This window comes from Orussus abietinus, unplaced genomic scaffold, assembly GCF_000612105.2.
Source record: "Orussus abietinus isolate OABI.00-Male unplaced genomic scaffold, Oabi_2.0 scaffold8, whole genome shotgun sequence".
Lineage (NCBI taxonomy): Eukaryota > Metazoa > Arthropoda > Insecta > Hymenoptera > Orussidae > Orussus > Orussus abietinus.
Genome location: NW_019395997.1, coordinates 993,962 through 1,017,232, shown reverse-complemented (window position 1 = coordinate 1,017,232; position 23,271 = coordinate 993,962). Strand labels below are relative to the sequence as shown.

The following is a 23,271-nucleotide window of genomic DNA, read 5'->3' as shown; positions in this document are numbered from 1 at the left end:
GTAGTGGAGGGGGTTATGTTCGTCGCAACCTTAAGCTGCGTTTTCAACGAATTTATTTTCCAACCAATCGCAATCTCGATCCTATGGGAACCGTTGCAAGGTAGTTTCGCAGCAAAATTGTAAACCGATCTAAACGTTTCGTTGCATGCGGTGAATGAAAATGCACCTTCAAGAAATTTTTGAGATTTTCGATTCTTTTTTATCAAAATTTACTCCAGTATTTTAAATATTTTTAATTACAATAACAAGATGAGTAATGATTACTACTCTGCAGTTTACGCATGGTAAGAAGCGTGTATCTAGGCTGAATATATAAAATTTCCTATTTGTATAAGGTTATGTTCCCCATGTACTATTTACAAACTTTGATTCTTTAAGATATTTTAATAATAATTGATAACTTTAAGCAAGATTTATCTTACTTTTAGGTTTGACAAGTGCGGCATAATAGCAAACATGCGTACACATCTTCGACAGAATTTGGTGAACGCGTTAAAAAATAAAGACTTGTCTCTGAAAAAAGACAGCGATTGTCCTAAGTCAGCCAAACAATATGTCTACGATTTATTACTAGCAGAGTATCTATGGACCCAAGATTATGTATACGCACTGTCGGTATTTGCTAGCGAAGCCCCACTCTTAGTAAATTTTTATAAACAATTATCAGGCTCACCCGATGTTCCTGAAACAAATTCAAAGAAACATAAACTTCAAGCTGATTATGTGTGGCATACTTTAGAAACCTTGGGCATTAAACCCGACGAACCAAGAGGAAAATTTATTGTAGCGGAATATAGCGAAACTAGCATGCCACTGCTTCTATGTATATTAAAATCCTTGGGATCATTTACATGTAACGATCCTAACATAGAATCTGTGGAAAACGAAAAACTTGTTCGTAATCAATGTACACAGACTGATTCTGATACGCATATAGATGATCCAGAAAGTACAAAATTGGTGATTGCAAAAAAGAAATTATTTCATTTAAAGGAGTCATTTGAAAAAGAATTAAAAAATAAAGAAATGGCTATAAAAGAACAAATGTCTCTCATGCAGCAACAACTAGTTTTAGTAGAAAACAAATTAAGAGAGGCCCAGGTAGGTGGTATATTCATTGTAGAAAAATGGCTTTAATTTTACTTCTTGCAAGAAGATGCTAACTCCGCGTACCAATTTTTTTTTATTTCAGAAAATAACGCATTTCATAAACACTAAGGAAAAGGTACTTGCAGAAGAGAAGCGAAAACACGCTCGCTATTTTTTTGAGAAAGAAACCGAGTTAGCCTTTAAACAAAATGCACTTTCACGAGAAACCGACAGGTACATTGTTTCAATTGCATTTCATGGAAGTAGTTCTCTCCTAATATACCAATCATAAAACGTGACCATACATTTTTTGCAGACTGCAAAGAGAACGAGAAAGCAACAGAACGTTCGAGGAGGACTTAAAAAAATTGCAAGAAGAACTTGAGAAAGTAAAAAGAGAATTTCCAAAAATTGAGAAAAGTGGTAAAATCCCAACAAAGGACGTGCAGATACAAACCGATCAGGATAGTTATACATCCGATCAACAAGAAAAGAGACTACTTAATCGAGAGAAACAAGAGCTCAGTAGTCTTATTAGAGAACAGCAGTCTAGAATAGAAGAATTGACGTTACGAGCTGTAAGATTGTCGCGACAATTGGAAGAAGCTCGCCTTTCGAGATCAACTAACGCTGATATTCAATCACCCGTCCTTCAGATTGTAAATAGACAAACAGTCATAAGTGAAAGCAGTTCAACGGAAGACATATTACAAGACGCAAAAATGCGACTGAAGCGATTGGAAGAAGAGAGTCTCAGAGCCGAACAGTATTACTATAGCTGTATAATCGCGTCGCCTTAATTCCATCCTGAGAGTATCCTCTACAGTCAACATGGTCCTAGAAAAGAAAAAGACGTTTACTTTGATATATTTTTATTGTATAAAATTGGACGTGATCGCAATATACAAATTACTTACTATTGATCTTTATTATTTTGAAATCTATCTTAATTACATACAACATTCAAACATAGGATATAAAATGTAAGTCATAATCCTTCCATCGTTTTACATCATCTCCGTTTCGGATCCGAACTTCTTCTAGTAATCTTTGGTTAAGGAACGTTAAACACCTCAAATTGAACAATGAAACATCGAATGGATGGGAATTGGTTCGCAAAAAAATGTAGTTTGTAGTTTCGATTATAAAAGGATATTGTTTGTCTCGGCTTTCGCGTCCTTCGCGTTCGTGTGTACGCTCCTTTGTGTATGGCGACTTTTCCTGAAAAGACAATTATCCGATTGATTTCCAAATTTCTGTGAACGATACATGGATTGACTTGGGAACATGTTAGTATCACCTATACTTTCCCGGCTTTGCTATTGCCTTCCATTTCGTCTTTTCAATGTACTCGAAGCGGACGTCTTTATCAACTAAGGGGCCAAGTAATAGTGTTAGAAAGGTGATCGAATGTCAACTTCTAACGATTGAGTATCGAGCAGAGTCAATTGCCTTAAAAATGATTCCGTGGCATTATTTCCAATGCAAGCATATAAGTCATGCTCTAGGAGGATTCGTGTGCGAATTTAAACCACGTAACATTTTTAAAGTAATCGAAGGCTCGTAACCCTAGTGCCGAGTGAAATGTGCAGGAGATGAGTCTCAAATATCACCGTATGATATATTTCTATCGAGTACAGGGAAATTACTAGCCACACAATTCTCTCAAGGCTACGTTTTAATTTCCTATATTTGCAGTGCGTAGACATTTGATATCTTCTGCGATGAAAGTACAAGGTATCGACAATGGATCTTCGGTCAGGGCAGGGATTAGAAATTAATGAAAGATGTTTCTGAAATGTGCATGCAAAGTATCGTTACGTGGTTTCATGCCCGGGCTTTTCTCTATGCCAATAATATGTACCTTCCTACCGCATGGGCCCTCCACCGATTTAGACGTCAAAGAATTTACAAGTAACAAGGAATTGTGTGGTTCACCTTTTCATTTCGGTTAAACTAATGAGAGGGGGATGTTAGCGAGATTAAAATCGTGAAAAAGAAACATCAACTAACCTTACTGTAATGATGTTTCTCTCTGTGTTCGGGCATGTCTCCGTTTTGATGCGCACCTTTCGCTGAAACGCAATTCGCTGGTTAACGGATATTCGGCCGGACGTTTTTTTGTTTCTGTAGATTGTAAAGACCAACTTGAAATATAGCGTAATAATTACTATATGTAAAAGCTAAGGTAAAGCTAAGTGTACGTAGTTTTTACTGTCGCCTGTCGAAGGCTGATCCATTTCAACTTGAATCGAGTCTCGCTTCTTTCTCACTGGACGTGCGACAGCGTATAAATTTAAAAAAAAGTTGATAACCAACCCCTGTCCTCGTCTTTTCTTCGTTTTTGCTCCGTTGGGACCACCGACTCCTCCGTTCGATCCTGACGAGGATAACGACAATGTAAATAAAATCGCCAATAAAATCGAAACAACGTCAATTGACCCCCAAGTAATTACATTTACCCTTTTGCGGCCCAGCTTCTTTTCTCTTCGAAGTTCCTTCTGCTCATCCCGTATTTTCGTCTTTCCGGATCGGTCCTTCTTGTCGATTACTACATCGGTTCTTCTTGTCTCCTGCTTTTTGTTTCAATATAAAGATATTAATTGAAACTACTAAATATTTTAGACGGTCTAAGTATTGGTATGTTCTATCGACAAACCTTCTGAACGTTTTCCACCTTCCTTCGTTTGACGTCTATATCTGAAAATAGTGAAATAATATTAACTACTTAATGCTTTCAAACAATTCCTAAACATTAATTCAGGATTTATGCTTAAATCCAAAAATTGAATGGTATACTAACTCCTATCGGGACCGTCCTGCTGTGTCCCAGAACTAGCACTACTATTGGACACACTCGATAAATCTCGATCCAGGTTGTCCACGGTACCGGCATAATAATGCTCTTCCTGTAAGAAAAAAAAAAAGTTCAACGCTTGTTTCGCGTTATTCGCCAATTACGACGATTACCTTGTAATATTTTCTATCCTTCTTGTCGGTTCCATCCTCCTCCTTGACCTCATCTTTTTTAACATACTTCTCCTTCGAGTCTACGGGTTCTTTAACGTCCTCCTTTTTTCTAAGTTTCTCGGAGGTTTCGCTGCAACGAATAGGCATGTTATAATTTAAATTCCCTAAGAATACACTTAAATGCCTCAGCATGTAAACGTTATCTTTAATGTTTCCACGTACTGGTGGGTTTGGTTCGGGGCGCTACGTTTTTCCCTTACTTCCTTGTCCTTATCACTTCGCGTATCACCGTTATTGACTTCTTTCGGCACTACTCCATTGCTAACTTTTTCCGCAGGCTCGGTAGTTACGTTCTCCTGCGCCTTGGCAGCCTAATCGAGAAAGAAGAAAATCAGGATCTCCAGGAGTTTGTGCCCGAGTCGTGCATCGACACTTACCTTATCACCCACGTGATGAAAATCTGACTCCCGAATCATGCTGGGCGTCTTGGCTTTTAACTGTCCACTGTAAGAAGTCGCCAATACGTGTAAGTCTTGCCGTTGTCCACGCTCCGCCTCGCGAACCTTCTCCACCTTTCTCTCGAGGATTTGCGACAGTTTCGCAAGTACGGGAAAATGTGGCAAAATCTTGATGAGGATTATCAGGGAATTTCTGATCTGCACATAGTCCTTGGAGTCCAAGCAGACGACGATAGCCTTGACAAGGAATGGTACATATTGTACAAACAATCCCTAACACTGGTCACGTGAGCCTCTCCGTAAATCTCTATTGTATTTTACCTTCGTGATTTTGTAGTGCCACTTATGACAGACATGTCGGTAATTCTCGAAGCCAACCATGTCGTTTGCCTCCGAGAACTGGTTGCTCACGCGGAACTTCGTAACGAAGCCTGGGTAATTGCTGCATTCCTAGAAAGAAAAGCAGAGTACTGGAAGCTCCGAGGTGGGTTTACGAAAGGATATTAATATCAATGTGGTAGAAAAAAGCATACCTTGTCGAATATAGCTTTCTCGGAGTGCCACCTCATAACCGTCTCCAACATGGCACACAAGAATCTGCCGTAACGATTCGCTTCGTTTTCGGTACAGGATGTGACCGAGTAAGTAATATCACAGAAGAGCTGGAAAACCATCAATACCATTTCCGATATCTAGCGCAGAAGAAGGGAGATAAGGGAATTCCAAAGAGTCGGCTTACTCTGTCATAGCACAGCAACGTTGAAAAATTCGCAGTCTTCAGGGAGTGAATCGTATGTACAAATTTGGCGCAGTACATCGCATCGACCGTTGTAAAAGTACACCGTGGGAACAAGCACAACTGCAGAAACTGAGTGATCGTCTCATTTTTCGCGGACTTCGCACTTCTGGATAAAAACCAAGAATCCTTTTCTTGTCTGGAGCAACGAATCACGGAGATTATTAAACGCACTGGCAATAATAAACGAGGAATGTATTTAATTATACGATTTACCTTAAATAAGCAAACACTTTTTCAACGTGTTCTTCCTGCTTTTTCTTTTCATCTTGAAGCTTCTCGATCAAAGTTGTATACCTTTCCTGTTCCTTCTTCCCTTTGGAAATGTTCTTTAAAAAAAAAAAAAAATTAACCAGACTATTAAAAAAAATAATAAACATGGTATTGGCTTAAATTCTCAATCAACGTACTATGTCCTTTGTGTCGGCGGCTTGATTGGCTAATTGTTTAAGCTTGTTAACTTCTCGTTGATAGCTGTCAACGGGAACGTACAGGTCGTACATCGACAGCGACCAGAATGTCACCAGGAATTGTGGTGAAATATCTTCCCACACTTTCAGAGGATGCAGAGGTCTGACCGATAGAGCTACCGGAGCCATAACAGTTTGTGCAGCCTCGGCATACATTGCTTGCTTCGCTGCGGTTGACATTTTCTTGTAATTTGGATCAGCCTTACGCAAGGCATCATACTTTCTCTAGAACGATAAGAAATCTTTTGCCATTTCTGCTACGGTGGAAAACCTTAAACTTGTTAATACTTACATTGATGTTATGAGCAAACATTGGTCTCGCTAGGAAAAATGCAACGTCAGAATGTATATGATTGTCCTGCAACATTGAATCTATCGTAGGCAATCGATCCACATACTCGTCCACTGTCAACGTAGAACCCAAAAAGGTCCCAAATTGGACCAGCGTATCTTGACACTGGTCGTACAGTTTGCCTACAATTGTACAATTGCGATAAATAAAACAAATGGCTAGAAAAAAACTAGATTCGAAAAGTAATACGTTCAATGTACCAACCGACAAGTTTTAGATGAGACTTATCAGTTTCTCTATAGACGACGCAATGTTTTTGTTGTGCCATGAGTAAACAAAGAGCTACTGCCAAATCATGTTCAGAGAGAGCTTCCTTTAGCCTTTGTGAAGATTTCTTCGTGTTACGAACTTGACTAAAGTACCCGGCCTGGAAAATAAAATACTTGTCAATTAAAAAGCTTTCTGGTTCCTACCATCGATCGATGTCACTCTATTGGAAGTAATCACTACAGTCAAAGAAATAAATGGATGGTCAAAGGAATTTACCTCATTCTTGAGAAGATCTCCTCCAGCCATTGCATCTAATTGATCGGTGGTCATTTCCTCAGCGGCTTCGATGCCAGCCATTTTTTGTACAATTTCTTTCAATATTAACAAATCTAAGCTGAAAACGAAGACGAGTTGAAATAACACGCCATAATACGGAAGTAACAGTGTTATTATCGCAGTCCAGTAAGTTGAAGATACAGTAACTGTCATTTGGCTCTTGATGTCAACGTAACCACTGGTAACATGCTTGATAGATTATATTGGACTTGTAATAAACGTTTGGAAATTACTCAACATGTCAAATTGATCTAAATAGCAGTGAAACTTTTTATTAGGTAAAGTATGTTTCTGGTAGTTTCAAAGTTTATATCGGATCGCAGAGATCAAATTGGGATTTTTATTATATGACTAAGTACTACGTAATTATTTAGTTCCATCCCATTTCGACGCTTTTCATATGCTATCGTAGTAATATTGATGTAAAGTCGGGGTGCATTGCATATTTTCATTTTCTTCCTTGAAGGTGAGTCCATTGATGTATGCGTATAAAGAAGCTCACACTCAAGACAGAGATCCCCTTTTCCTCCCGAGATCTATGAGTAGTTCCGATAAAATAATGTTCATGCATACTTCAGATTGTTTTTTTTTCTGTTATACTCTCTACTTCCAGGGTCAATGAGAGTCAATTAAAAATTGGTATCATCACTTTCATTTATGTCTTCGTAGATTTGTATGCCTTCGCTAATCCTCTTCCGAACCATGACGAATCCAATTTATTTCGAAATTATATTCCACTAGATCTTTTTCAAATGTGATTCTCTCCAAAATATTTCTCGCTAACTTGTCGATTTTATATCTCTATTGCACACGTATTTCCAAGAATGTATAATTTGTTGTTCCAGTGATTGTTTTTGTGAAACTTCTTCCTTCTTGTAAATTTCTCTTAGATTCGTTAAATCCGAAGCTGCAAAAAATATCCTGTTCCGGCAATATACGTTGCTTGAAGTTAATAAAAATATCGCCTGCCAAATAGTTTAGAGTTAACGACCATTCGAGGAATATTCTATCTTGGAATACCATTCGAATTACGCGAAAGGATAACAACTACGATCCTTGGTAGTAATCCTAACACCTGCACCTGCAAACGTGTTCTCACAAAATTACTTTCTTCTCCATCTGTCAAACCTTTTAAACGAAACCGTATGAGCGATATAACTGTAAACAAAAAGCACATGAAATAGCAACAGTATTTGCGTTTCAATTGTCGTACGTGTACAGAACAAACATTTTAGAGGTATCGACCAAGCAATAGTTAGTACTGGTAAAACATGCTGTATTTTTAAATGAGATTTATAACGGAATATCACTGTCCATATTTGACGTTTAGAAGGTAAAGAGAATGTAGGATATCTCGCAAGTATTGTTATCGTTACCTAGCACACTTGGAAGTTACACTCAAAGCCGGAGCAGCAGCATCCAAATAATTACACATCACTGTATCTTCGCATCCTTTTCATGAAATCTTTGGCATCCTAAATCTTGTATAAATAAAAATATTTTGATGAAGTTTTAAATCCTCTCTACGAAGTGTGATTTCGATGATGTCCAGATTATCTCTCGATGTATAGATTTCTTGATATACATAGTGTTCCGCTACCCTTCTTCCTCCTCCCAGACGTCCAGATAGTTCAAAACATTTTTGTGTCTCGGTAACGTTTTCAGTGTTTGAAAATATTCGCACGTTCGATGGGATTGGTATCACGATGATCTTCTTAAATATTTTCTTCACTAAATGATCTTGAAAGTATCCACGACGATTTCATGATGACATCTTTTTATAAATATTTTCTCCATAGGGTGTTCAATAACGATGACAACAAGATGACTTCCTCAGTTCGCTATCTTCGCACTGCATGTGACATTGTAGATTCTTTCCCAATTTTTATTTTCAGTAGAAAATTTTAAATTTGAAATGGCATTATATTGTTGGGGTCTGCTTTATCTAGATATTTGTTGATTATCCTTTATCGAGGCAACGATGTATACTTCCTACATTGACGCGTACTTCGCGAGTTCTCGCAGATAGATGAATCAAAATATCCTAAAGTTCCCGCTTCTTTGACACTATTGAGTAAAATTCCACTTCAAAACTCCAACTTCTTAGACGCGATTGTACCAAATTCTTAAGTAACGTATCTTGGTCCTTCCTTGACGTTAACGAGTCGTAGAAGAATTGTCAAATAGGAAATAAGTGCAGAGTCCGTCGGTCATGATACAGTTGAAGAAACCAGGATGCCTCACTTTCCGTAACATTACTCCTCTTCGTAATAAAAATTTGACCGTAAAATGCGATCATATTTACGAAACGACTTTCTTCTTAGAACGACTCACCTCTTTTGTGCTTTAAGTTGATTAGCTACGTACTGCAGTAGTCCAGTAAGTTCGATATTATATTTTTTAAAAATCGCCCCACAGAAGGAGGCTAGCGACTGGAGCCAAAGAGAAATGCTGGTTCCGTCATGCTTAAATCTATCCCTATCGGCTCCAGCTAATGCTTCCACTAGACAATAACCAAGCACATCGTACGAAAGGTTAGTCAAATATTTTAATGAGTCGACGACAGGGCCTGAAACATATTTTTATACAATTATGAATTACTTTATAACTCGTTAAAAAATTCATTTAAAACAAACATACCTATGAGGTTATCGTACAATTGAATTTGTATTAGTACGTAGTCAAACAAAACGCCGGGGGACGAATGCGTCAACTTCCCGATGGACCTTCCAACGGGCTTGATCGTTTCTTTACTAACGCGCTTCATAATTGATTTAATTCGTTTTTGAGCATCGGCTCTTTTTTTCAGAAGAGCGGCGTGTTGTAGCGGAGTATCGTTCTTCCATCTTGCGTAAAGACAATAACGATTCTGATATGGATAATGTTTCAAAATATTCCACACCTCCTCTGCCACGCAACAGTTGCAATCCATAAACGACAAAGATGGTAAAAGAGCTACGTCCAAAATAGTGAGGACGTCGTAATAAAGGGTACTGCTTTTGTTAACTGGCTGTTTGTTTGAGTCTAATGTACCCTGTTTCGTAATAGCGTGACAAAGACGCATGATTTTATACATTAAAATTGGATCGTTGTGCAAGTTTGGCCCAAGGATGACCAGCATCGGCAATAATCTAACATGAATTTCCTCCAAATTTTCAATTGGTTTAGGGGCTAAAGGACTCTTTAAAGGTGGAACCTTCCTTCCCGGTAATTTTGGAGATATAATGCAATACCTGAAATAATGTGCACTTTGTAGTCGATTATGCGTTTTAGAATAAATACTGCTATTATGTTTTACAAACTTACTTCCTGTACACAGGCTCGATGAGAGCCTGAATCATTTTACAAAGCGCTAATGCTATCGGCCGTTGATCAATTAAACAATGATCTGGTAATCGGTTGAATAGACTTTGGGCTATCTCCCAGGCACCGATTTCTAATAGAGCTTCGCAGAGGCCATACTTCTGATTGGTCGAATACTTTTCCTATTTTGATGAGAAATGGTTCTAGTAATATGTCATTTAAACAAACAAGATTGAACGTACCTGTAAATTTTCTTTCTCTTCGAGTACCTCTTCTTTGTCTTTTGTTGATATTACACTCATCTTTCTGACATACTCTCTCGCATCTTTCATCGCTTGCTCATGATCCTTAATTATAGTCTTATCGTCAGGGACTAACCATGGCAAAATGTCGTCCAAATTAATAACATGGTGTTGCAACATGAGAGCCGTAACTCTCTGCAGAGAAAAAGGCGTCAATGCTGCCGTGCATCGGTACTTGAATCCTAACACCTCGCACAATACATGCTGATCGCTCATGTACGACCGGATCAACGGAATGAAAAGTGCATCGTCATCAGGACGATTTTCGAAAGTCTCCAGCAGGATATCGAGAACTCTGTTCGGATCAAGATTGAAGTACCCTGTAAAATTCAATGACTACTTATAACGATCCATTACTAAATGTTGCATTCCCTTAACCCTTTCTGGACCAAGTATTGGTTTGTTTCTCGATTTACTGTATAAATTCCGATTCATGAATACCGATTATTTTTTTCTGTGAATAAAAAAGCAGTTTCGTTCACGGTCATAATCTTTCTCAATGTTTAGTTATCGTACCTATTAATGATTTAACAATTTCTAAGGTGGGGGCCACCTCATTTGCAGGGCGCTCTTGATTCAATTCGACTATCAGTTTCGAGTATCCTTCGCTTTCCTCGCGGAACAAATTGAACTTCCGTTGTTTGTAACTGAAATGCAGTTTTGATTAAATGTTGGAAACCATTGTTATAGCAACACGCAAAATGGTAATTTCAATGTAAACATTGTTGAAATAAAAAGAAACAACAAACGACAGGCGTTGCACAATGTATACGCACTAAAGTTTTGTTTTAACTTTGATGAATTTTGTCTGGAAGTTGCGGTTCTTTAATGTTCCTACATCTTGCAGGGTGTCTATCTCTAAACGTTCTTTCAGTATTCTGTCTGTTAAGAACTAGAAATAACAAGATAAATTAAATTAATCAAGCGACGTTTAAGAAATAACATTATTTCCAGTTTTCCTTTCAGAATCATCCTTTCAATTAAATACCTTTTCGGATTCCTTAACGATATAATAAAAATTATTTCTTTCATCATTGTGAGCTTCCACGTCAATTAATGTAAATATATCTACAATAGCTGATGGTACCGCTCCATCCATATTCTGAAAATTATAATTTTTAATATATACCAATAATGTCACCCCCGTTATTTTAAAATGTATGAAATAATTTTACACTCGATATCTTACCACAAGTTCACCTAACGTGGCCACAACACTGTCCTTTTTTACGTTTCCACGAACACCATTTGATATTAATTCGTACAGTCCTCGTCGCCATTCTGAAAAAAAAAAAAAAAAAGAAAATTATCATAAATGCCTCGTGTACGTATGTTAGGAATTGTGAAATATTGAATCATAAAAACTATGTTTAAAAGTTAGGTGGTTCACGACACAAAGAGTAAAATATATCAAGCAGAAAGTGTGAAACAAGCGTCGCGTGCGGTACGCCATTCCCGCAATTTAAGCGATATTCACCTGCTGTGTCGTCTTCCTTGTATTTCAGTTTGATTAGCTTCAGGCTGCAAACAGTGGTTAATGGAGAAAATTAACTCTTCGAAGAAGAAGGAGATACAGGAGAGGTAAGTCGCAACCATCGATTCACAGAGAACGGAATGTACCGACTCAATATTAATCGAAGGCGCTTCGATGGCGTCACTTCGATAACCACTTACAAGTCATTTCTTCCATGTTTATCCCACGCTTTCCACATTTCAGTATTCCACACTTTACTCGACATTATCAATAATATTACACACGATTTTTCCTTAAAAACAACCGTATTAACACTGCAGGTTAACAGACTCCATTTCCTACTACGGCACGTTCGCAAACCCTTCACGTTACGACGACGAACGTTGCTTTCCCGATACTAATGGCGAGTTTCTATTGATCTCGACTCTTAACACAAAGTAGAAGAAAGTCCCCGTATGTCTAGATTTTTAAGCAAGATCCCCAGTCGCCATCTAGCGATCAGTAATTGAAATTGTTCCATATTCGCTATAGATCTATTCCTGTTAGACAATGACGGCGAGCACAAGGGTCTTTTCCATTGACTAACATTTATTAAAAACCGTTTCCGCCATTATTGACTCCAGTTGAATAGATGGGATATAAAAAAATGTTTTAATTAGATACATTATTACAGTTTTGGACAGTTCAATACAATTTTTGCTTAATTTCGAATCCGCTGAAGTTGAGAATCATCCTCTATTTCATATTCGATCTCAACTTTTGGACGAGATTTCGTTATACTCTTTGCTTTATTCTTTTTAATTGCACCCTTCGGATGAGATTTCTTACTCGTAGATGGTAATGTATCCTGAAAAAATAACGTTTCCCAAATAGTGTACGTTTCATTATATTTCAATGAAATTCTGAATAAATAAAAACAACATACTTCTATATCAGTGACGTCAGACTCAAAACTATCCAATAATTCCACTTTTTCCTTTTGACCCGAATCACTGTCTTCATCCTATGTAACAAAGTAATATTTTAAATTAATGTTTTCATATTTCTGAAAGTTAATACAATTTTTACTTAACCCAAGTACTCTCTTTATTACCATTGAAATGTTTTCAAATTCATAGTCATCGTCTTCATCTTCTATATCGCTATCAGCTTCGATGTAATGTGTATTTCTTTGAGCCTGTCTTTCATCGGCTTCCAATTCCACTTCCACCTCTCTTTCAATCTGCTGTTCTCTTTCCTCCTATTAAAAAAAATTTTATAGTATAAAAAAAATTATAATTAACGTGGGATCGTATTGACTAACCTCATCTGTACTTTCTGCTTCGCTTTCTCTATCAACTTCCACTGCTTCGACAGCTTTGTCAAACACCTTTTGTGGGAAGTTGTAAACATCATTGTACTGAAAATTTAAATGACATTATTTAGAGACTGATTGTAGAAATAAATTAAAGTAAATAATGTACAGGAAATATTTAAATTACCATGCCCTGTTTCAGCCTTTCCATGAGTTGCTTCTCGATGGCATTTTCTAATCTTGCAGCAACAAGAGCCTTTTCTTCTCTGCGCCTCTCTCTTCTTTCAATCTTTCGTTGCAGGGGCACTAATTTTTTCTGCCGTCTAAGTCTTAACTTTCTCATGCGAATAAGGTATTGTGTTATTTTTAAGAATCTCTGTTTACACTTGGACTTTATAAAACCCGGCCAATACAAAAGGTTTTCATTGATCTGGTGTATCGCCTTCTCAAAATTTCTTGACAATTTCACCTTTTCCCACATATTTTTTGGAAACGCGACCCTGTAAAAAAAAATCGTTTCAAAGGATAGAAACAGAAACCCTTATTCTAACATAACATTTACCTTTCAGCAGTTCTCATGTACAGATAAATAATGCCGTTCTCTTCCCTAACAGTTGCATACTGACTGTTTGCTAGAGGACACGACGATCTGCTACATAATCCTGTCAGATTATATTCATTTCGGCAGAACCTTTGAGTTTTAGTACTGCAATGATATTAGATTTATAAACATTAGAGAATTTAATTATACATTAAAATACTATAAAGACAACGAAAATAAACAATTACTTACTTGACTTTAAAGGAACAAAATGATTTGTTAATAATACTCCACACAACCTGTAGAATTTTAAATATTAATATGTATTTATATTTCATTATAATTAGTTATACGTATACGTACATCATCGTGTTGCATCGTGCTAATATTTTACTCCTATCAATAAACAATAGATTCACGAACTATTACTAATAATTAAAAGCAACCGCGTAATTAACGGATCACACGTGCTACCTTACAAAATGTAAGGTTAGGACTTTGTAAATATCCAATATTCGGTACATAGAAATTACTTGTCCGTTTCCGTTAAAGAAAACGACAGCCAATCACAGTAATTCTTCTACGATGCTCACACTAAAAGAGACGTCCGATTCGCTGCCTTAAAACTGCACTCGTGGGGGGAACATTTTCAATAGACCTGTCGTTTAAGTAACCTCCAAATGTTATGATACTCCATGTATAAAAAATCTACTTAACAATAGTACATTTGCGATTATAAACATGAATGACAATGAAAATCAAGAAGACTCGAATGTCAGTACCGAAGATGATTCGGAAACTGACAGCGAGGAATGGAGCGATGACAGTGTTCCACCTGCGACTATCAGTGGGATAGGTGATTATTTTCCTTTAACAGTTTCTAGATTGTAATAAAATCTCAATATTAATATTACAGAAAATTTAGAAGAAGTTATTGCGCTGAATGAAGACGAAGAGCAGGATGAGGTAGTTAAAGCTATCATGAAATCTAAGGAACTACACAGAGATCATCCACCTGTCATAGTAACGGAGGAATTTACAGTCGACTTATGTTTCCATCCAGTCGATGATTTGATTGCTCTTGCCAGTATTACAGGAGATGTACTATTGTAAATACCTAAACTTTAAAGACAACTTATTTGATGTTTAATAGTACAGTCTTATTGTTCTATTTTATGTTAGGTATAGGTACAATAATGAAGAAACGGAACTTGTTTCTACTTTAGAACTGCATTTAAAAGCATGTCGAGATGTAGAATTTAGTCACGATGGAAAAATTCTATACTCCACTGCAAAAGATAGATCAATTATATTAACCGATCTGGAAACTGAAAAACTCACAAGAATCTACGAAAATGCTCATGAGTAATTATCAATTAAGAATAATGTGGTTAATGTGTGGAATATTCCTTAAATATTTTATTACTTTGATTTGTCATTAAAAAAAAAAAATGGATTATTTATTTCAGGCACCCAGTTTATACCATGTACGTCATTAATGAAAATGTTTTTGCAACAGGTGATGATGATGGTGTAGTCAAATGTAAATATTATTATGAAATTATATACCTAAGTGAATTTTTATTTGTAGTCACAATTACTTTTTCTTTTTATCAATAGTGTGGGATCTCAGACAGAGAGGAGATTCACCATTACTGTCACTGAAAGAAATGCAAGATTACGTCGGTTCAATGATTACAACAAGCGATGAAAAATATCTAGCATGTTCAAGTGGGGATGGTACATTAACGACATTGAACATCCGTGCAAAAAAAATGCATGTCCAGGTATGCGACATTGAACAATTAAAAAAGAAAATTATTTTATTACCGTTTTACATCCTTATCTGAAATATGAAGCTATTTTTTCTCTCAGTCCGAGGAATACGACGAAGAACTGATTTGCTTGGGACTAATGAAAGATGAAACTAAACTGTTGACTGCTACGAGCAAAGGAAAAATGTATGTTTTTAACTGGGGAGAGTTTGGTTATCATTCCGATGAATTTCCCACTGTGACAAAGAAACCAATTAATTCTATGGTAACTATCACTGATACCGTTGTGATAACAGGAGGTGACGATGGATTATTAAGGTGATTGTATAATTTAACGTGTTACTTTTGCTACTAGTTTCTTCTTTTTTTTTTTTTCTAAATGTACTGACTTTATCTGCAGAGGAACGAGTTTGTTTCCTCATCGGCAATTGGGAGTGGTAGGACAGCACAAATTCTCAATAGAAGCACTCGACGTATGCAACGATGGCACCTTAATCGCATCTTGTTCACATGACAATGAAGTCAAATTTTGGAACGTTAAATACTTTGAGACATTGGATGCCTCGGAACCCATCAAAGGAGGCAAACAGAAACGCATGAAACATAATCTGCCCAGCAGTAAAGTTGACAACGCAAAGGATTTCTTCGCCAATCTCTGATGCATCGACTGTAAAATAAACTGTACAGAATATACGTTATAGTGAAATCTCCATTGTTGTTTCCTTTTTAATAATTTCTTTTATAATATAAATACGGGCGTATATATATGCATGTACTCCTACAGGAAGTGATAACTTATGATAACAAAGTACTTTTGTAATGTAACAAAGTAATTCGAATGTCAGTCAATAGTATTGAAACGCGTCACCTCAAAAGTTGCTTTTCACTGTGTCTTAAGTATTTCCCTGACGTTCCACATTTTATATCCCTTGTTACCAAATTACAAAGCACCGCAGAATTGCCGCACAATAATTTACAAACTACGAATTCATGAGTAGTAGAAAATCTCGGCGAAGGTACAATCGTGATTCTAATATATACAAGTACGGCATGTCACGTGATTACATTCAACTCACGAAGCAAACGGCAGGAAAAATAGCAATCATTTCCTAAACTGCGTTACTCAAATGGGTAAATAAAAAATACTGATGTATAGCTTGTATCGAATAAGTAGACGCACAAAAAGTCGATGACGTCACGCGTCGCGATACGTAATAGAAAAACGTAAATGCTCGGTTCTAAATGGATACAGTGCCCAGAATTTGAGCGGAATGGAAAGACGCATTCGTTCGATTCCTTTCTGCGGCCACTTACAGATTACGACGACATACGCTCGTTTGCCAAGATACGAGAGATAATTAAATATACTTGCGATACTTAACTTCGTAATACTTTCGCTTATTTCTTTACTGGTGATTCATTTGGCGCAAGTACTCCGGAGCATGGTAATGCTGCTGAGCATGAGCAAGCGATGGGTGTATCGGAGGTGGGAAGCATCTGACGTGCTCCACGCTGGTGGCATCGCTGTCGCCGCTCTTCAGGTACTTGTTTAATACGGCAAAGATCTGCGAGTTCAGAACCTGGAATCGTCTGATCCGGTCCACCATTCTCTTCAGGTGCTAAACGACATTTCGATTACAAGGAAACGTCCCAAAGTCGATACCCTTTCGGTTAAATAAACGTCCACCGGAAGTCACACTTACGATCCCCTTGACGTTCTCGTCCTTGCCGTCGACTCGTTGGACTCTGAGAATGTGGTAGCAAAAATCGAGCGCCTCGAATCTCCTCTGCTGTCCAAGTAAGACGATCATTGCGCAGCCCGCCCAGTGCAAGCCTTCGCCGAACAGTTCCCTGTCGATCCAGAGAAAACGTATGGACGAATTTCCCAGTTTCTAGTTCACTCCTCATTTCGTCGCGTATACTCACTCAACGGTGAACTCCGTTTCCCCCACCGGGATGCAATAAACAAATTGAAGCGCGCTCCACAGTCTGTGGAACTCCGTGCACTCGTCCACGTTCATCACTCCGTTGACAGGAGGCGGTCCGACCCAGATCGGATCGTCCAGGAAGCTACGTAGTCTGCTCAAAACGACCTCGAAGATGGACAAACCGCAGCACAAACGCTCGCGAGTCAGCAGGTCCCCTTCCCTCGCGATCATGGCTTGCTGCAATTAATGCATTAATATCTTAAGAAATTATATTTAAAAGAAAAGAAAAGGAAAGGAACACTGCGTCGATTACAAACCTTTGCGGTTCCCAACTTGTCGACGTTAGGGACGATCTGGAGGGCTGCGTACTTCGCCTCGAGTCGCTTCTGCTTCGTCTCCGGTTTTTCACCTTCTGAGTAGAAGTGGGATGAAATTAAATTACGTCTCTTTTAGAGTTGTCCGCGGGTTATTAAATGTACCTTTGCAATACGGCCTGGGCAGTATATTTTGGAAAGGAGCCGCGTGCAACAGGTCGCAGACTTCCTCTTGCGAGAGCGCCTGCTCCATCAGCAGACAGAACAAGATCGTGTTCCCAAATTCTCGGAAATTATGGAAGAGCTCGGTCTTTGCGTCCGGATACTGCACGATGTCGTTCAATTGCGCGTGGTAATAGCCCAAAACACCAGGCGACCCGTAATCGTATCGAGGAAGTTTGCACACTTTCGGCATAGCTTCCATCAGGGTCTTGGTAAATTGCAGGAGGCTGCCCTGTATCAGCGATTTGACGATCTTCAAAAGCTCCTCCATCACCACGGCGATTCCTTGATACCCCAGCAATTTGCATATCGTCCTAAAATGGTACGGCCCAACGAAACCCGAGTACTGTCCGTACTGTGTACTGTAAGCAAGGTTCAATTGCTTGCTACCCCACAGATAATGATGCGACATTTGCGGCGGCTTGTCCCTGTGCACCGGCTGCACGAATTGGAGTCCTCGGCACTTGACGAATCTGTCGAAAAAGGGAAGCCGACAGAGTTAGGCCAAAATATCGAAGCGATTGTTAGAAACTGTGCACAACTCTACCTGTTCGTGGCAGCGTTGTAGCAATAATTAGGCAGGAAGTCGTAGTTAAGCTCCCAAAATACATGCAAAGTGATTCTACCGTACGGAGCCAAGACGTTGTGATTAGCTTCTCGGAACATTGCGTCGTACTCGTCCAGGGCCAGCCACTTGCTTAGAAGTTTGTGCGTCAGTCGATTCACTTGCAACAAACCATCCAGTTCCTATAAAACAAAGTTGCAAGCTGTGAGAATAATCTTACATAATATTACATCTCCACCCTAAGTGAAACGTTTGACTCCTCGACTCACCACTACCCCGGTGACGTCGCTTGATTCAAATTTGCTGATGGCCAAGTCCAGAGATTTTTGCATATCGGCATTAATGCGCTGCGTGATTAATTTATTCAAATCGATGCTTCTTCCGAGAAGTTGCACGTGTCTCTGCTTCAGCAAGGTTTCGTAACGATTGGCTCGAGGATAAGGTAGCAGGTATGCACCGAGTGCAACGCACTCCACTCTGAATCTTTTATCCAGTAAGATACTAGCTGCGAGTTGTTTGTAGTGAGCAAATATCTGCTCGCTGAGCTTGTAAACAAACTGATCGAAGCACAGGTTCACCTCAGCCTCTACCTCGTCGTACAAGAATTGCTTTCGGAAAATCGTCAGGGCATACAGCGCGCTGTCATTGTACAGATCCAAGGGATATAAAACGTACCTGTGGCCGAAAAGACAATCGGTATCACCCCAAATAAATAAAATCTGTACCGTGAGACTTTTCTTATGATTAATCTCTTACTCCATCATCGACGGTTCTTTGCTCCTCAGGATGTGATCGGTCAGGATCCAAGGCATCGACATCTCGATCGGGAACTGTAACACACGGCGTAATTTTAATATAACCTCAACGGGCCACCCTCTGCAGGTGTTAGTAAGATGACAAAAGGTACAAGAGGTATTATTTGGTCGATAATAAAACAAATTGCGGAGGTCAACAAAGAACAAGCTAAAATAATAAAATCAAGGTGGAGAGTCGGTGAAGCATCCAGCAACGATGAATTGCACGGCAACGAGGAAACTGGAGGAGATGGTCGAGGAAGGTGTCAAGGATGTCGTTCTATGTACCAGCAAGGAGGCGATGATGGTTTCGGATGGCATATCCCACGAATTGACCCTCGGGACTTTGGTAATGCTCCGAAACCATCGCTCGAAATAATTGCCGAGACACAGGGGCGTGATTTCCGCGTAATCCCAGGCGTGCAAAAAAGACCCATTTATGAACAGCTCTACGAAACAAAGGCAGCAACAAAATTGCCAACAACAAAACTGCTGGGGGAGATTAGCGGACAGAGTACCTGAATGCGTTTCTCCATGGTGATCAAATCGCTGCACTCCTCGTTGTGCTGGTGACGCACTTGGCATTTCTAGTCATGAAATCAGTTTTACAGGAAAAAAAGTGCTATTTCTCGTTTCAGACTAAAGAGAGCTTAAAGGACATCGCGATTCGACTAACTTCGGACTGATCCAATCGATCGGGAACTATGCGGCGAAGTTGGCCCATAGAATCGGGAGACACGATTCGACGAAGAAAGAAATGTTAGAACTTGTGAATGCACGGAAGACAGACATAGATGAGCAAAGGAACCCTGTAGAATACTTATACTTTCTTTTGTTACGTGATATAGTACCGATGTGTTACGTTTGTAAGTGCGAATCGCAACGAATTCACTCTCCTATGCAACTACGACTCCGCCAGTAAGGATCGATGGCTTTTGCCATTTTGGTTTGTTGGAATTAAATAAGCTGTTGCGTTTACCTGTATTTTTCGACCCATCGTCATTTCCAAGTAAAATTCTCTGTACCACAGTTGAGATAAATCACAACAATTCTGGAGGGATTCTAAAAAGTCAAATTAAATATATGGTGAGTTTTCAATATTTTTATATTTACTTAATATATTTGTATTAGCACTTTTATTCCCATGAATGCTCACCGCTGAAGTTTAGAAGGTAGCTCCAATAAAAACTAGTTTTGTGGAATTGATCGATCTGTACAAGATATTGGCCATCAATGTCCTTTCGCAGAGTACGCTTGCCTCCACTTTTGTCGGCTATTAAAGACTCCAGCATAGTGCGCACCATGTAGAGTTGAGTAGAAGATGGTCCTAACGATGGAATGAAAATTTGATGAGATTAAAAGACAGTATGGTAGCTAAAAAAATAAATGTCTTTGGTAAACTCACCAACATTCCGTCTAGGAACCTTGATTCCAAATCCATTGTCAGGATCTTTCTTTCCTTTCAGAGCTGGATCGCCAAGTGGCTCGACTCCAAAGTTCCAGTCGGCGCAAGTCTCTCTCACCGATACTATGATACTTTATGGAGAATTTTAACGTTAATAAAAAGCTTTAATCTTAGATGAATAATATCCATTGTTTAAAAGAACAAAAATATTAGCCTACCTTCGGATCAGATCCTTTTTATTTTTGATAGCTTTTCGTAGTGGTTCCCGCAAAGCAAGTTGAACGAAATCCTGTAATTCTGCATAAATGTTTCTACGTATTGCATCAATAAATACCGTTTCCATTCGCGCCATCAAAACTTGAAGACCTTTAATCATAGCTATCACTTCGATTAACGCAAATTTTTCCTCATCGGTATAATTGTATCGTGTTGCCTGAAGAAAAAATTTCTCGTATGAAATAAAAATATCCAGTGTTTGCGTATGTATATAATACGAGAAGGACAAATATATTAACCCTTTCATATTCTTCAGCTTCCTGAGGACATTCTTTATTCATGTGATGATCGGTTGGATGAAGCAATTTCCAACTATACAATTCGGTCACAACACTGGTCCATTGTGATAATAAATGCAGACCTTTCAAAGCTAATTCTGCAGTCTCTCTATTTTCTGAATCGCTTCCACATTCCTTATACGTTGTTGTCACTTCATTACTATACCTATTAAGCAAAAAAAAAATGTATACCAAGGATTAGAAATGGTGCTTCACATTTTAGAATTTTCATACCTGGCTAATTCACTGATATATTTAACATGGTCATCTCTGATTTGTGGGAGGTGCACCATAAGATCAGCTTGAGGACTCATACTATTCACGGAGGAAGAAAGAGGCCAGCGCGACGCATCAAAATGCTTAGAGCGCTTAATATAATTGAAAGGTGCAATTTGCATGTCACCAAACAAAGGTACCACTTCTAAATTCTTGAAAATTCTATCTATTCTATCCAGCTTTAACTTTTTCTTCTGATCGAGCTTATTAATATTGCACAACTCGCTGTCCATCAGGAACAGTCCAAAACCCATGACTTTCACTAACATGTGCTTCTCATTGGGTGTAAGATACATTTTTGTCTCAAACATGTGGACACATATATTTACGACATCAGCAAGAAGTTCTTCATAGCCTTGAATTTTTTCTAGATTTTCTTTCACAGTATCGCGAATTTTATTTTGTGTCGCTAAGAACATTGAAAGATTTTGTGATTCCTGTAGAGTTTGGGAATCGGACATAACTTTTAAGAATTGGGCAGCCCTTGAAACAAGAAAGTGGAGAACGTTAAATAAACTATTTTTTACCACATAAAATACACGAACGGATCCTCATTGTTACTGTATTTACCTTCTGTATGTTGAATAATCATTTTTTACGCTGGATTTCATGTTCTTCAATTCGTCGAGTACAGCAAACATATTAATAAATTTTCCCAAGGTAAGAAGGTATGCTTCAGAGACAAAGTCTTTCCGCTTTTCATGATGACATAATCGTTTAACTTCACCAGAGAACCTTTCTATAGCTTTTCTCTAAATTATAAATACTGTGAGCAACATAACTTGCAATAATTAAAATTTACAAATACTGCATGATATCGACTTACTTGAAAGTACATAAAATTTAACAATTTATTAACTTCTGGTGCTAGAACTTCTACGGTTTTCTCATAAATTTCAACTCTATTTGGTTGCTCATTTGATTTAGGTTGTGGAATCGCACGGGAGCAGCACCGCCAAGTATAAAGCATAACGGCATGTTCTAAACCTTCTTCCAATAATTCATTCTAACAAGAAATAAAACCGATACTTCGGTTAATCTTTCATGAGAAATACACTACTCGGTTAAAATTCAATAATTTTGAACCAAGCTTGAATACAAGGATAACGAACTTACTAAACTGGCATGGACAGTTGCTTCTTCGATGTACTTGGCAATGCCAGTAACAAATCCATTTCTATCTTCAAAGTTTGTGTCAAAGTTTGCCTGATACACTACAGAACATGGTTGTGCTTCGATGCAAGGTTGTTCATCAGGAAGTGTAAACTCATCGAGTACATCGACGTTGGACAGTGCATCTCCCAAGGTGACTTTGTCGGTGGCCATCACGGTTATTTATCGTAAGCTACAAAGAGCATTAAAATTATTAATCAGAATAAACATACCTAGTTTACGTATTTAAAAGTAAGAATGAGAAAATAAACTCGTTAAGGTTATGTTTATAAAAAGGCCGAAAGAAACAGGACCCGTAACATTTACGATGGCGTGAATTATCTTCTACGAGCAATTATTCACGAATAAGTATAAATTAAATAATTTCTTACCCCGTGATAGGGCACTTTCCGAAGAGTGCAGCCCGAAAAGTCAACTCGACTTGACTCCACCCTTTAAAGCTGTTGTTTTTCTATATTTATTGAATTACCGCACACCCGTTGCAAGGAACGGGGGTGGGACTCTATTCCTCTTGATTCCTCTCTGGGAGGTTATGTTCCGAAATACACCGTCAGTAAGGTATGTACGTACATACATTTTGAATTTGCTTTTCTTTTTACCACCGGTTGAATCCAACAGAATTTACCAATGAAAATTTACCTTTCGCGTATTTATAAATACACTGCGGGGA

General features: G+C 38.3%; 5 protein-coding genes across 10 annotated transcripts; 2 read left to right on the top strand and 3 right to left on the bottom strand.

Moving 5' to 3' along the window:
• The first annotated feature begins 142 nt into the window (after window positions 1–142).
• LOC105699517 (reticulocyte-binding protein 2 homolog a) lies at window positions 143–1,919 on the top strand. Its single transcript, XM_012424574.2, has 4 exons — window positions 143–284; window positions 429–1,101; window positions 1,193–1,323; window positions 1,406–1,919. The coding sequence occupies exons 1-4, from the start codon at window positions 250–252 to the stop codon at window positions 1,887–1,889; spliced, it is 1,323 nt and encodes a 440-aa protein (XP_012279997.1). The 5' UTR covers window positions 143–249; the 3' UTR covers window positions 1,890–1,919.
• Window positions 1,920–1,998: 79 nt separating this feature from the next.
• On the bottom strand, window positions 1,999–12,025 carry LOC105699516 (THO complex subunit 2). 3 transcript variants are annotated; one of them, XM_012424571.2, is made up of 28 exons: window positions 11,961–12,025; window positions 11,764–11,807; window positions 11,476–11,567; window positions 11,275–11,388; window positions 11,063–11,178; window positions 10,803–10,933; window positions 10,227–10,606; window positions 9,988–10,166; window positions 9,322–9,914; window positions 9,016–9,250; window positions 6,622–6,739; window positions 6,340–6,502; window positions 6,076–6,257; window positions 5,724–6,008; window positions 5,530–5,642; window positions 5,257–5,452; window positions 5,051–5,179; window positions 4,839–4,967; window positions 4,497–4,754; window positions 4,282–4,430; window positions 4,060–4,189; window positions 3,893–3,998; window positions 3,749–3,789; window positions 3,546–3,665; window positions 3,409–3,469; window positions 3,103–3,164; window positions 2,246–2,310; window positions 1,999–2,132 (listed from the first exon to the last, which is right to left on the bottom strand). In XM_012424571.2, exons 1-28 carry the CDS (start codon window positions 12,023–12,025, stop codon window positions 2,102–2,104), a joined length of 4,287 nt encoding a protein of 1,428 aa, XP_012279994.1. In that variant the 3' UTR covers window positions 1,999–2,101. The 3 variants fall into 3 exon arrangements, with proteins under 3 accessions (XP_012279994.1, XP_023289928.1, XP_012279996.1); XM_023434160.1 differs by having other exon boundaries at window positions 3,546–3,662; XM_012424573.2 differs by having other exon boundaries at window positions 2,102–2,132; window positions 3,552–3,662.
• Window positions 12,026–12,392: 367 nt separating this feature from the next.
• Window positions 12,393–14,118, bottom strand: LOC105699433 (protein MAK16 homolog A). Its single transcript, XM_012424415.2, has 8 exons — window positions 13,959–14,118; window positions 13,848–13,894; window positions 13,617–13,760; window positions 13,242–13,554; window positions 13,064–13,159; window positions 12,854–13,000; window positions 12,686–12,763; window positions 12,393–12,607 (listed from the first exon to the last, which is right to left on the bottom strand). Exons 1-8 carry the CDS (start codon window positions 13,971–13,973, stop codon window positions 12,461–12,463), a joined length of 987 nt encoding a protein of 328 aa, XP_012279838.1. The 5' UTR covers window positions 13,974–14,118; the 3' UTR covers window positions 12,393–12,460.
• Window positions 14,119–14,222: 104 nt separating this feature from the next.
• LOC105699432 (WD repeat-containing protein 55 homolog) lies at window positions 14,223–16,080 on the top strand. The gene is made up of 7 exons (XM_012424414.1): window positions 14,223–14,451; window positions 14,512–14,704; window positions 14,778–14,960; window positions 15,065–15,138; window positions 15,216–15,382; window positions 15,471–15,688; window positions 15,771–16,080. Exons 1-7 carry the CDS (start codon window positions 14,337–14,339, stop codon window positions 16,027–16,029), a joined length of 1,209 nt encoding a protein of 402 aa, XP_012279837.1. The 5' UTR covers window positions 14,223–14,336; the 3' UTR covers window positions 16,030–16,080.
• Window positions 16,062–23,119, bottom strand: LOC105699430 (cytoplasmic FMR1-interacting protein). 4 transcript variants are annotated; one of them, XM_012424411.2, is made up of 19 exons: window positions 22,973–23,119; window positions 22,545–22,773; window positions 22,255–22,434; window positions 21,999–22,180; window positions 21,387–21,911; window positions 21,114–21,318; window positions 20,817–21,031; window positions 20,599–20,729; window positions 20,350–20,520; window positions 20,173–20,255; window positions 19,712–19,780; window positions 19,156–19,229; window positions 18,669–19,074; window positions 18,382–18,581; window positions 17,778–18,307; window positions 17,616–17,710; window positions 17,297–17,535; window positions 17,074–17,221; window positions 16,062–16,989 (listed from the first exon to the last, which is right to left on the bottom strand). In XM_012424411.2, the coding sequence occupies exons 2-19, from the start codon at window positions 22,752–22,754 to the stop codon at window positions 16,777–16,779; spliced, it is 3,876 nt and encodes a 1,291-aa protein (XP_012279834.1). In that variant the 5' UTR covers window positions 22,755–22,773; window positions 22,973–23,119; the 3' UTR covers window positions 16,062–16,776. The 4 variants fall into 4 exon arrangements, with proteins under 4 accessions (XP_012279834.1, XP_012279835.1, XP_023289929.1 ...); XM_012424412.2 differs by having other exon boundaries at window positions 16,062–16,980; XM_023434161.1 differs by having other exon boundaries at window positions 17,616–17,707.
• Window positions 23,120–23,271: the final 152 nt, after the last annotated feature.